Raw genomic sequence first — 14,060 nt, 5'->3', positions numbered from 1 at the left:
AATTCTCTACAACATACTTATGAATATACCAGTAATCAACTTCAAAACTGCGTCAATCATTTTGGTACTCGCTGTATTAATGTTCATTTTCTCGTTATTACTAGGACTCCTTGTTGCAGTTTTGGAGAAGATATAAAGAGTTTGAATTGAAAAAACTAGCTGCGTATTATACCTAGATATACAATTCAGCAAAGACAATAAATTAATTGCCCTCAGTACATCATAGGGAAATCACATTATGTTTTAAATCGAGCAAATATTGCTTCGATTTTCAATATAATTCTTTATTAGGCTTTAAAGTATATTTTAATGTTGTTGTAGTGGGTAAGGATTGATTTCGTTATACATGATATCACCAGACAGTAGAAGTCAAGACTTTTTTCATAATGTAAAAATACCATGCTTGAAATTTTAATTTTCAAAAATAATTCCTGTTTTTTTTAAAAAACAATATTTTTCTATTATTGGTGGGAATTTAATATATATTTTGTTTAAAACCTTACACTGTGTAGAAAATATCCAATATTGATTATACACATCTGAAAAACAAGAAATGCAAATATATCATTCAGATAACTAGAAAAATACATTTCAATTAATTAATACTTTTTAATTTTTAGTACATGGAATTATCTGGAAGTGGAAAAGTAAACAATTTGATTAAAATTTGACGATATATAATTGCTCAGATTACATTTTTTTGTACTGTTCAAGTCTACCTTTCAGTATTTATTCTACTACATACATTGAATTCATATTATCTATTCGAACAAATTAAAAGTGCCTCCAAATATATATAAAAAATAATAGAGATATTGAAGTTCAAAGTACTAATCATATTATTCATATTGTTTGAATTTGAGTTGACTATCTTTTGTTGTTGAAGTTAGTCTTACGGATAACAATAAGAGTTTTTTTGAGTTTTTAGTTGGTGTTTTAAGTCCATTTTGTGCACAGTAAGGTTAATTGGAACTGGACCTACAGTTTAAAGTAGAATCCGAACCACTATGTGCCTCTATCGTGTATCGAACCTGGAACCCCTTGATTACAAGGCGACGACGCTGCCACTGCGCTATCGGGGAGGCAATAGATAACAATAAGAAAACCTCTTGAGATGTTATTAGCAGTCTTGCAATATCGGCAAAATTTTTAAATTCATATTTATGATTCTTCCAGAAATTTTGCTAAGTCAGCCATACTAAGGAAACTGGTGTCAAAAAAGATGAAAAAACTTGATCAAACTATCTCCTGTGGTAAGTAATACATATATTTTACTTGTAATTTTGGTAAAAATATGGCGCTCAGCCATAAATAATCTTCTTGTAAATTATTTGTTTATTATTAACATAACAGCCAACCTCAATTGAAGTCTTGAACAGTCTTGAATTTTTGTCTCCATTTATTGGAAATTGTTTGTCTTGGTCAGTTTGTAAATACTGTAAAACTTCTTACAACATCGCAAATCTCATTATTCTTTCCTATTTTGCTCAAGTAAGATTCCAAAGTTGTTTTCTAGTCGTATCTATTAACAAGGGACGGTGGTGGCAACCTTCCACACATTCCTGGAAGCTAGGTCAAAGCGATCGTTTGCTGTGTTTGGTTGCATATATGTAAAGGTTAGATTTTAAGCGTTTACAGCGCAACAAGTAAGTGGTTTCGAGGTAATGCTTACAAGGTTCCAAGAAAAATTTACTTGTTTTTGTGGTATGTACCAGCACTCTATAGTTGTTGAAGTTGTTTTAGGGCACATTGCATATACTGTGTGTGGGTGGGTGTATCTGTGTGTGTGAATATTATATATGTAAAATAATATCAAGTGAAGCACTCTTTGGGGAGGGGAAACTTGACGCCTATTCTATTTTTCTTGAATGTTCCTCCCCTCTCGTTGATTATTTCTTTTACTGCTTTTTCTATTCGATTGTCTCCCATTTTTTCCTTCGGTTTCTTTTCACACACACACACACACACATATATAATTTATTTTACTAGTTTTTATTTTCATTACTTTTTCTGAATCACGTAGCTCTCTGACTTTCTCAAAACATTTTCATTTTACGATGATCCGTAAATATAACGTCTCAAGATTTTCAATGTAGGTATTAGGTATATCCCATTTCAGAACACAACTTTTAAAATCCTTTTAGAAAATTTTCTGCTGGTATATCCAATTCGACTTTCCCTTTCGCATTTTGTTACCGCCCTCACTGAAGTATAATGTTTCTGTTGAAATGACGCTAGTTTTATCGTTTCTTTCTGGTTCATATCAGCCAAGAAGAGAAAAGGGGGAGAGACGTTGAAGCTTCAAAACCAGGACGGCGAAGGGCGAAAACGTGAAAAGGAAAACATGAAGAAGCGAGAGACTATAAGTGAAATGAAGATGAGATTACGGGATCTCCGTAAGCCTCAGCCACAGACCAAAGCAGTTGTTGATTCTGGTTTCCAAGAGAAGAATAATGATAAGAATCTTTCCGCCTCAGACTCGGATGAACGTCCACCTGCTCAACGCAGTAAACCTTCTGAAGATGGTCGCATGCAGAGTAGAAACCGGTTGCCATTGACAAGAAGGACGATAAACTACAGAACTCTTTCTAAAATTGGAAATGTACAAGGTCTGATCTCATTTCATAAGACAAGGGCTAAAGTACGTGAAGATGCAGCACTTCAGCGTAACACCAACAGTTCTATGCAGGAAACCCCAGTCTCTGTTTCCAACCCAGATGACCTTTCGTCATCTGATATGCAAACCAAATCAAAACCCAAAGGAAATATTAAACGAAGGAAAGCAACAGATACTGATAAAGAGGAGTCAAAATGTAAGGTAAGACGTTATTTCCTGATCATATCATATTTACTTCTTCTTAACATTTACTTTACTGGCAATTCCTTCTCTACTATATAGAAACAATTCTAACTCAAGTGTTGTAACAAAATTTTGCATGTAATAAAAATAAATTTCTTTCAATTGATATATTCTTTCTATGTTGCCCTTAAATACTAATTCATCAAGACGCCAACTTAAAATAATTTTTTTGGGGCTTAAACAATATTTTATACATTTAAATGTACATAATATGTCCCTCTAGATGTACGAGAGGGTAGAAAGTGTTTTACCCGTTAAAGTCAGCGCCTATGCGAATACATATAGGTACAAGTATGTACACAAACATATATATGTATATTGTATTTATGTATATTGTTAATATACATACATACATACATACATATACATATATACTACGTAATACACAGATTGAATTTTCAATTGCAATTCTTCATAAAGTACATATTGTTTTAGATGCCACAAATTTTACTAAAACTCAATATAATAAAAATGAATTATGAAGAACACCAAAAGAATTACTACTTTTAGATCTGAGATGAAATTTGAATAGAAGTGAAGGTAAAGTTATGCAAATTGTTCACTCATTTTAAGGGGGGATGAGATTCTTTACTTTATATTGTGATATATGATTATTTATACAATAATGCTGTCATATATATGTATCTTCTATCATGCGGACACGATGTGTTTCTTTATACAGTTTTTTTTTGTAGGTACGCAAATCAAAAAGGATAAAATTCGCATTGGATGGTGGAATTTCTGGCTTTACAGAACAAGAAATAAAGAAGTAAGTTTCAATTTTCAAAATAGATATATTCTTTCTTCTACACCGTGTATCAAATTGACTGAAACGGTTTCAAGCATCCATGACTCTTTTGGAAATGCGAGCGTACCTCATTTGCCGAGCAGGATTATTGTGGCTGTGGAGACCATAAGACAAGACATGCGTACTAAAAGAATTAGACTACCGCCTGGATATGTGCCAGGTGACCAAGAGTGTACATTTTGAATAGTTGTGGGATATGTTTTCTAAACTTATAAGAGTTACTCTTTAGATTCTACTTGTTTTTGTAACTCAGTACAACATTCTTAAGGATATAATCAACTACAAAACTGCATCAGTCATTTTGGTACACTCTGCATTAACGTTCATTTTTACATTTTCCGTTGTTTCTAAGACTTTCTGTTCCAATATTGGAGAGGATATAAAGAGTAGGTACTGAGAAAGCTAGCTTTGTATTGTATACAATTCAGCATCAATTTAAATTAAACGCCCTTAATACATTATAGACAATTCACATTTTGTTCTGATTGCTTCATTGATTTGGTTCATTTTACTTAGCTTTTCTACCACTTTTGGCTAATCACGAAGATGAGGATGTGTAATGATATGATGGAATTGTAGAAGAGACACTCACAAAGAACACCCATGTCCATGCACGTTATTTGAATACAGGACCCCTGGAGCCGCAGCGCGCTGTGCTAACCACTCTGCCAGGGAGGTCGGCAAATTCTGTATTAAATCTATAAAATATTGTTTCCACTTTCAACATGAAGTGTGTGAAATTATTTGCTTATTAGGCTTCAAACTGTATTCTACTATTATAAGTTTTGGGTTCCGAATACATATCTTGTTTTTATGAACAAATGGAAACTTCTGGATGTTCGTATGGATAAGAGGGATATCATCAGACAGTAGAAGACCTATACAAACAAACTTATACAAACTTTATTTTGTAAAAATTCCATCTTTGAAATCTTAATTTTCAATAATTAATTCCGGATTTTTAAAGACGATGTTTTTCTTTTATTGATAAGCATTTCTTACATTATCTTTGAAACTTTAGAATATATTTAGAAACTATACTGATTACACATAGTTCAAAAACATAAAATAAAATAGTCATTCATATATTTATAAAACTACATTTCACTTTAAATAGATCCTGTAGCCTACGTTTTAATTTTTAGACTGAATTATCTAGAAGTGGAAAGGCAAAAATTTAGGCTATAATTTGACGATACACTGTTTTTCGTATGCTCTTTTGTTTGTACTATATAAATCTACCTTCCAGTACTGTACCATACGCATTGGAATACTAGTATCTACTCGAACCAATTAAAAGGTACCTCCAAATTTATAAAGAGGCATTTAGAAATTTAAAATATTAATCTATTTAATCATGTTATCTGAATCTGTATTGACTGTCTGCTGTTGAAGTTAGCCTTCCATATAACAATAAAGTCTTGGAGTGCAGACAAAACTTTAACACACTTTTTTGTAATCCTTCCAGAAATTTCGCTAAGTCAGCCAAACTAAGGAAACTGGTGTCAAATGAGTTGGAGAATCTTGATGAAACTACTAACGGTGGTAAGTATATATGTACTTTACTTGTAAATGTGGTGGAAATTTAGCACTCGTGTATACATTTAATATATAATCTTATTGTAATTTATTTGTTTATTAGAACACGCAGGTAACCGCCTAATTACAGGGTTGTAAAGCACAAATTATAAACTGAAAACGTATATTTAATATTGATTATTTAAAAGTCATCAACAAAGTTTTCATGGAAATTAATAAATCGTTTCCATATTCAAAACAATATGTAAAGAATGAAGTATGAATGGTACGAAACAAATTTAACCTGGCACCAACGTTAATAATTATAAGAAAGGGGTGATACGTTAAATTCATTAAATGGGTTTTAATAGTAACACTCCAAACAATAATAGTTTTATGTCGCTTTCTGGCTCATAACGTGCTACGTTTAGCATTAATGAAGTATTTAATACTTTTAGAAGTTGAAGTTATTTATTTTATAGGTATATAATATTCACTGATAACTCCTCTTGTGTGATATATTCTCTTATGAAAACGTCTGCCTGAAATACAAAATAATATCAAAGATTTGCTCCCTTCATTTTGTTATTACTTATATTTTTTTGTTAAGGGCATAAAAGCAACGGTAGTTGTCTGATATTATTTCGTGTACCAGCGTGAAAATTTCGCAACAGAAATTGCTAGTGCTTATTTGATAAATCTTTGTACTGTATCCAACATTTCTGAGGACTTCATATTATTCACGTGGGCACACCGATGGCTTACGCATGGACGAACGCAAAAATAAATGTGAATTTCTCACCCCGAAGTCAGAATGGATATGAACATATCTAGGAGTAAGATTTTTCCTCGTTTTTGCACGAGATACTTACACACACTAAAAAAAATATTCCACCAAGTTTCCGTCAAAAATCGTGGCACTCCTTCTATTTTGAAACGTAACCATTACGTCGCCATCATAATAAAATGGTATTGCTTTCAAGGTCACAGGTATTGCCACTACGAACAGTCCGACGTACGTTTATAGTAATAGAAATAATTGGACGATTGTTTGTTTCAGATGGAGCACAAATGAAGAGATCCAAACGTAAAGCTACAAGGAAGAAATTCCGTGAAACTGATGGTTCTGATGATGATGACTATCTCTGTGAGTAGTACATTTTAGAGTTCAGCATTTCCTGTACGTTGTTCTGCATTACAATAGCTAATCTCAAAACAGACGGTGCGCAAATATATATAGTTTGATGGTTATCATTATATAATATAGTTATCATAATTTATATAGTTACATTATTATAATGTAATTAACTTTATTATTATCATGGCATTGTAGTATACAGTGGCAATGCTAGAGTATTTTTATAGTGGAAGGGAGGTCAAGGTAGGGCAGGATACCAAGACTTATCTATTAAGATATATAACAATTGTTATATTGATGGTCTCGGTTGCTGACAAAATGAACAGAGTTAAAAAATGTTGGAAAAGAAAATCGCCGTATTTCGGCATTGCCATACGTTCAGTTCCAAACGGCATTCAAATGTGACAGACCACAATATGAGGGAGAGCCAGTAGGGGTAAAAAGACAGTTCTGCAACAGAAAGTGGCGCGTTTTTTGCAGCCTTAACGGAAAATATCGTAAGGCAAACGCGAAAGTGGCGCGCTCAAGGTTGCCAACCTACTGGGCTCTTGCCATAGCCTTTTACGATGGGGTTTCACCAACATCAAGAGTAGTTGTGTTCAACCCGGTTGACAAACCTTAAGTGGGGTTCAGTGTTGCCAACCCTCCCCAAGAAAATTTCACCATGTGATATTTCACAGGCGAAGCTAACCTACCAATAGGAGTTGGCAACACTGACTATCAGCGTCTTGGAGGACGTCTTAAGACAAATATCTTAATCTTTAAGAAAGTCGACTTCCGGTTTGTTTATTCCGGCCTGTCAAGAAAATTTTCTTGAGACAAATATCTTAAGACGTTTTTCCAAGACATTAAGAAGCAACTAGTCAGTGTTGCCAACTCCTATTTGTAGGTTAGCTTCGCCTGTGAAATATCACATGGTGAAATTTTCTTGGGGTGGGTTGGCAACACTGAACCCCACTTAAGGTTTGTCAACCGGGTTGAATACAACTACTTAGTTGTAACACCATTCTGACAATTTTAAAGATGGTGCCTCCTCCACACACTTCCACAAGCTTACTGTATATATATTCTTTTGCAAATGAGAATTCAATATCTCTGTTCATGTTTACCACACCAGCAAGTTTGCGAATGGATCAGGGAATTCAACAATGGCCTCAGTTCGGAAGCAGATGGGTGGAAAGACCTTCACAGTGGCTTATAAGTGACTGCACGTGCATCTCTAGTTATTAATGTTGAGGTAAACGGACACTAACTCAGACTTAAAAATATAAGTAGATTATCAAAGGGGTATGGTGGCAGCAGGAATTCTGGTAGAGAGAGCCAATGGCCCAGCAGATTTATATCTTGTGGGTCAAAATTCAGTGACTTGTTCGGATCATTACCATATTTGCAATTCTTGACCATTCTAAACATCGGGAAATTATTATGTCTTTTGTTTCCATATGTCTTGCCATTTAGTAATAGAAATACCACAATTTTACTCGTTCCATCCTGCACATTGTATATCTAGACTGTGAATTATATACTTTCAATTATTTACTTCCGGAGATAAATCGACGTTGATTGGGTTGAAACTTAGCCTAGCAAAAAAACAGTTTGACGTTATCGACGTGACAAGAATTGAATAATTTTATTTATTGCAGTTTGCCATAGATGCAAAATATGGAAGAAGGGAGATTGCTTGGAACACGGGCCTTTCTTTCCTTTAAAAGATACTGAGGTAATATATATACTTTATAATATACATTTGCATATATCAATAGAGTACCACTTGGACTTAAAAAAAACGTAGGCAAGCAGTTGTGTAATACTGCACTGCATTCTATGTGATATTTCGTTTCATGAATACATTATGTGCCAATCAAACTATAGGTCACTGTAATTTTCTGTAGATTGGTCGTAATGTAGTACAGCCAATACAAAGAAATTTACAGGGCGGATAATGATTGACAGCCCACCACTTCTGTCTTAGGCCTTTTATTTCCTCTGTGACTATTAACCCCAGTTCAGGTTAATAGAAGTAGTTTCAGTTTTAGTGAATTTTTGATATAGTGAACAAATTAAATCTTAGCTCCTTATAATTGCAGCTGACTGTAATTTTCAATAGAAAAAGCCTTACTTTTATTGTTGTAACCACTAGTAGTAATTAGTGTATCAATTCCATAATGATTCCGACTTATTTATTCCGACTTATTTAAGAATTCATTCGAGGAACTTGTTGTAGGTACCCAACAACGGCACAGTTCCTATGCGAGCAGATAAGACCATACCTTCGCAGTTCGAAATTCGACCCTCCAGTATCCCGAAGGCTGGAAGAGGCATCTACACAAAGTACCCACTGCCTGCAGGGATCAGACTAGGACCTTATGAAGGTGTCATACGGAAGAAAGTAGATGATGAAAGTTACTGTTGGGAGGTAAGACTTAATATACAATATGTATAGTTCATTGGTACTGTACTGTTCAGTTGGTACAAAAATCATAGTACATCAAAAGAAAAAATCCCTTCTTGTAGGCTGACACCACGAGTGCACCAAATTGCATTTTACATAACTATCTAGAAAATCAAGCATCGTTACCTAAGGCTATGTTTTTTTATCATTAGCATTCTAAATCGCGAACCAGAAATACATTATACGAGTACTTTTGACCTTAGTAGGCTATCACGAAGGCTTGAGCTACCTAAAAGCATTGTAAGCTAATATTTCCTTGTAATTGAGTAGATTGAATGCTGTGTAAGCGTCAGTAGAGTTATTTGTGGCTAACAAGAAATGTCGTAGATATTCATGAGTTTTCAGCTGTAAATAAAAAGGTTTGGGAAATTATTTATCATAACTTCATGATTAGTTGCAGACTCCGATCTTGTAAATGTCAGGAAGCTTTCAGACCAAAGCGGCACGCGAGAGGCGACAGCGACAATAAGTTCCAAACCGAAGCGACAAGGGACACTCATACTTCAAGTCTGTAAAACAACATTCACTGCGCATGCGCTACCACCAGACTGAGGCGACACAATGCACAACATTGAGAAAGTAGCCCAGTCTGAACGACACGCAAGTTACAAGGGTTATGTAGGGGTTGTGTCACTTCTGCAAGGAATGTTGCAAAGAGTAGTTTCCAACTGACACATTTATCGCACGTTGCTTGGGTCTGAAAGATTCCTAGTAAGAAGAAATGGCAAGTGTAATCATATGCATACTGACTACGACGAGTTACTGATAAGCCTTTAGCTTTACCTAGAAGAAACGACATTTGGAAAATAATGTTGAGGTTTTTATTCAATATATTCTCCGGGGGACTAACCCTATTATGCCACCTTTCTGTAAACTTTTTAAGACCTTCTAAAAATGCGTTTATGGTCTCAGCAATGGTGTCTTCAGATATTGCTTATTTTTTTTTTTTTAAATTTGGGAAGAGCGGGTAACCCGAAGAGGCTAAATCTGGCGAATAAGGTGGATTGTCCATTATTTTGAACCCCAGGTCAGCCTATTTCTGCAGTGTGATAGTGTTGTGATGCGTTCTCATGGAGGAACAACTTTCTGCTGTGTGCTGACGCCAGTTTCTGTTTCAGCTGATCGAGAAGTGATTTGTATCATTCAGTTGTTATACTGGAGCTCTTCTCGAGGTAGTCAACTAAGAGTACACCATCCTTGTCCCAGAAGAAAGTAGCAAGAACCTTGCCAGCTGACGTCTGGACCATAGTCTTCTTTGCGCATGGTGAACTACTGTGCCTCCACTCGTGACTGTTCTTTTGTCTCGGGATCATACGAATAGGTCAAGTTCTCATCGACCGTTACCAATTGAGCCACGAAGCGATCTTTATCGTGCTGAAACCATTGAAGAACTGCTTCGTAAGCAATGGTGTGCATCGAGAAGTTCGGGATTCACTTTGCTTAAAGCTTCCTCATGTCAAGGTCGTCGTGAATAATAACAACTCAACTCTTTCGCAGGAGATGTTCAGGGTCTAAGCTATCAGCTTAGCAGAAATTCTCCTATTCTCTAAGATCATTTCATGGACAGTGTCCACTGTTTCTTGCACAATCATGACTGGAGGACTCCTCGGATGCGATTCATTGTCTGCATGATGAAATGCCCGTTACGAAATTTGGCAACTCCCTTTTTCAGGGTTACGTAGCAAGGGCTATTGCCACCCAATGTTTGTGACATATCTTCATGAATCTGGCCTTTGGACTTTCTTTGCAAGAGATACTTGAGCACTGCCCTGCAGTAGTTCTCACTGAAACTTCCTGAAATCCTACCATGATCAGTTCGCACTTGCAAAACACAAAGATAAAATTATGTAAGAAGGCTCATGTATTGTCACAAGAAACTAAAAGGCTGAAGGTTCATTACAACCTACAATTTGTTCATATGAAAACAGAAGAAGAGACAAATTCGAATCACTAATCAACACCCCCTCGTAGAACTATAATATGGAACGCAATTTCCTTTTTCCCACACCTTGTATGATTTTTCTGCAATCTACAAGTCTGATAATATTATCTCAATATTTTGCAGATTGTCAGACGGAGGAAACCTCTGCATGTAATTGACGGTTCGGATCTCACAAGAAGCAATTGGCTTCGTTACGTGAACTGCGCTCGCCATAAAGAAGAACAGAACCTGTATGCTTACCAGTACCAGGGGAAAATCTACTATAGGACCTACCGCTTTGTTCCATCCGAAGTGGAGTTACTGGTTTGGTATGGCGACATCTCTGCAAGATCACTTGGAATAGACCCTTTGGATTTCGAAAAAGATGTTTGCAAGAAGATCTCTACAGACAAAGGTATGCATTTGGCCTGTTTCTCTTTCCGTAATTATAGTCTTGTTTACGCCAGTTCGGTACATACAGGAAATAAGTCCTACTTCCTTCTTGGCGCGAAGATGTTGCACGTTTAAAGTGTAACAAATGAAAAACAGCAAGCGCTTAGGCTTTTGCTACACATTCGTTCTCTGCTGTCGCTCCAGCCGACGCCAAGATATATTTTTGTTTTGTTTTCTTTCTGTTTCAGTCATGAAGGATGTGAGGTGAACGTAAAAGCACATGCAATTTTTTAGGATTTCAATACGTAAATCTTCTCATTTCACGCATTAAATGAGCTGAAATATGATGGTGGCAATCATTTCTTGGCAATTTAAACAAACATCAATGGACATTGGAACCAGACCCGTATCCAGCTTTGGGTCGGAAAATGACAACAATTGAAACGAACAAAATATTCGGCTACTGTCAAAGGCCGCCGCATCGCCTAAAGCTTCGCACTCATTGGTTACTTTCAATTCTCAGGAGTATTCGAATATTCTATTCTAAAAATTAGCAATATTTTGGTTACATTTGATTCAGTCATATCTGTACTACAGAATAATCACGATATTTCTATGTTTAGAAAGTAATATATGCTATGGGTAAATATGCACTCTCATGGATTAATTAAATGATACATATTAGCATTGCTATTTACGTATAATGAGAAAAAAACATGTCTTAATGTGAGTTAACCAAAGAATCAGGGCATTTTCGGATCACGACTGCTATTCGAAAAAAAACTGTTCATGAAATAAAAAGAAAGGACAGTGTACTTATTAACCACGTCGTCTTGTAACCAAGCGCAACGCTAAACTCGCAACTTTAGAAGTCCCGTTTTTGTTTTAAATTGAACGCAGAGAAACGCGAGAACTTTTAAGAATCATTTCTCTATGGTGTAATTTTGAGTTTGTAAGTAAATTTAGTGGAAATGTCAAATAATGAATGAAATAATTGTATAAATATTAAATAAGCGAAAGAAAGCACTTGGGGGCATGGGAGAAACATAATACAATTCTTTTGTTTCAGGTTACTTATATCCTTGCGACTACTGCTATTGTACATTCACTGCCTTTGAATATTTGCAGAAACATCTGAATTGGCATAAAATTTATCGGTTCAAGATTCAGGGGAAAGTGGGAAACAGAAAAATTCAGAAAGAAGACAAGAAAGAAGAATAATTCTGCAGTAATAGAGGTAACCATTGAGAGAAATCTACTATCATTTAAGTTATTATGTAATGCAAAGCCATAGCTGTATCAGTAAATAACATGGGTTAGCAATACTGAAGAGGATGTCACCTGTGCACATATACTTGTTACTTCTACAAATACTGTATCTTGCTTGAAAGTCATATTGAGGTTTGATATCTATTTGAATTTGATATTTTAGCAAATATACCACAAAAAGTATAATAATTTTAAGCTACTGATGCACTATTTTCACTTCACAGTTCATCATTCCTTTCCTTAATAACTAACTGGGTAATATATGTATAAAAAGGATAGTACAGTTATAATTGGAGTTTTTTTTTTTTACGAATTTTCAGTAAACATTGAATTTTATGTCGTCATAAGAATTTATTGCATTTCCATTTCATTTTGTTTTTCCAGTGTTTTGCGTTATGCTATTATTTATACTTCTGTTTAACTTATATTTTTACTTTAGTTTTACTTTAGTAAGTTATGTCTATTTGCAAACATTTTCTGAAGCCAGTGAACATGCTTCACTTACTTTCTTAACTTGTACATTAAAATAACTGAGAAGATATCGTTAATATTTAATGTTTCTTAAGAATGCTAAAACAACATGTGTAATTGATATATATACTTTCATATTTGTTTAAGATGGTTTGGCAAAAACAGTGAATTAAATCTTCAAATATTGTAAAACATTGTATTTCTTTTATTGAAAACGCCTAATATAAACTATTGCACACATAAATTGCTACTGTGAGGTGTGTGTAAATTCCATTAATAATTACGGCCATTCTGTAATAAGAAAATTGAAATAAAAACAATGATTCAACTCTAGCATGCAAATTAAAGAAGTAATCTATTTTAAAATGTAAGTTATAACATTTTGTGATTGTTACTTCGTCATCTATATTTAATGTAAAATGTAGCCTGTATCTCATAGATGTAGACAATTTTTAATGCCCAGTAAGTTTACAAATAAATGTATTTCTCGTGAAGCAACTTCGATTTTAAATTTGTGTACCCATTTTTTGGTATGTGGTGATATTTAAAATCCTCTAATTATAATTTTAAGGTAATTTGAAGGTAGCAAATTGGAATTTAGTTAAAGTTTCATCGTGCAGGTGCACATTACGTCATTAAGTATAGACCAAATGAACTTGCTTTTGGTACACTTTTGATTAATGTTTTAAATATGTTATTTAGCTAGGATCGTAGTAACAAAAAAATTGAAATGAATTTAAAATGGTACGGAAATGAACATTAATGTATCATAAAATTATCTCATTCTAAGTTTCAATTACTAATTTTAATCAATACCCTGTTAGAATATGATAAATAATTATTAACATCGATTTATTTGGATATTAAGTTTGAGCATTTCTTCCTCAATTAAAGAAAACTACATCGTTACTTGCCATCAACAATTGGCATAATTGACTCTTTTGCTAATTTGCAAATAAAGACCGTGTCCGTAAAGCTACGTCGTGACTCATCATAATCGAAGCTAGAGAAGTACAGTGCCAAGTAGGTGTTTCTAACAGAGTGTGCTCTATGCTTGGCGCTTAGTATAGTAATCAGAACTGAAAACTTTTCATCGTAGCTTAACGGTTGTTTTTCAAATATAAGTACCATTGATTGGTATTGTATATCAAACTGTAAATTTGCATAAGAATATCTAAATTTACTTATCGGCAAACATAACATCCATTAGTAGAAATTTCAATTGCATGT

General features: G+C 34.5%; 1 protein-coding gene across 2 annotated transcripts in view; it reads left to right on the top strand.

Annotated features, from left to right (window-relative positions):
* Positions 1-13,250, top strand: part of LOC146004006 (uncharacterized) — a 32,834-nt gene extending 19,584 nt beyond the window's left edge. Inside the window, exons 4-12 of one of the 2 annotated variants that reach the window (XM_083142554.1) lie at positions 1,177-1,253; positions 2,268-2,818; positions 3,556-3,629; positions 5,137-5,213; positions 6,247-6,333; positions 7,968-8,044; positions 8,549-8,740; positions 10,842-11,112; positions 12,219-13,250. In XM_083142554.1, coding sequence (XP_082998680.1) covers positions 1,177-1,253; positions 2,268-2,818; positions 3,556-3,629; positions 5,137-5,213; positions 6,247-6,333; positions 7,968-8,044; positions 8,549-8,740; positions 10,842-11,112; positions 12,219-12,238 — 1,426 coding nt within the window. In that variant the 3' untranslated portion in view covers positions 12,239-13,250. Of the gene's footprint in view, positions 1-1,176; positions 1,254-2,267; positions 2,819-3,555; positions 3,630-5,136; positions 5,214-6,246; positions 6,334-7,967; positions 8,045-8,548; positions 8,741-10,841; positions 11,113-12,159 lie in introns of both variants that reach the window. The other variant, XM_083142553.1, reaches the window with a different exon arrangement.
* Positions 13,251-14,060: the final 810 nt, after the last annotated feature.

The sequence above is a fragment of the Lepisma saccharinum genome, chromosome 21, assembly GCF_977018435.1.
Source record: "Lepisma saccharinum chromosome 21, izLepSacc3.1, whole genome shotgun sequence".
NCBI classification, from domain to species: domain Eukaryota; kingdom Metazoa; phylum Arthropoda; class Insecta; order Zygentoma; family Lepismatidae; genus Lepisma; species Lepisma saccharinum.
This window is presented reverse-complemented; position numbering and strand designations above follow the sequence as displayed.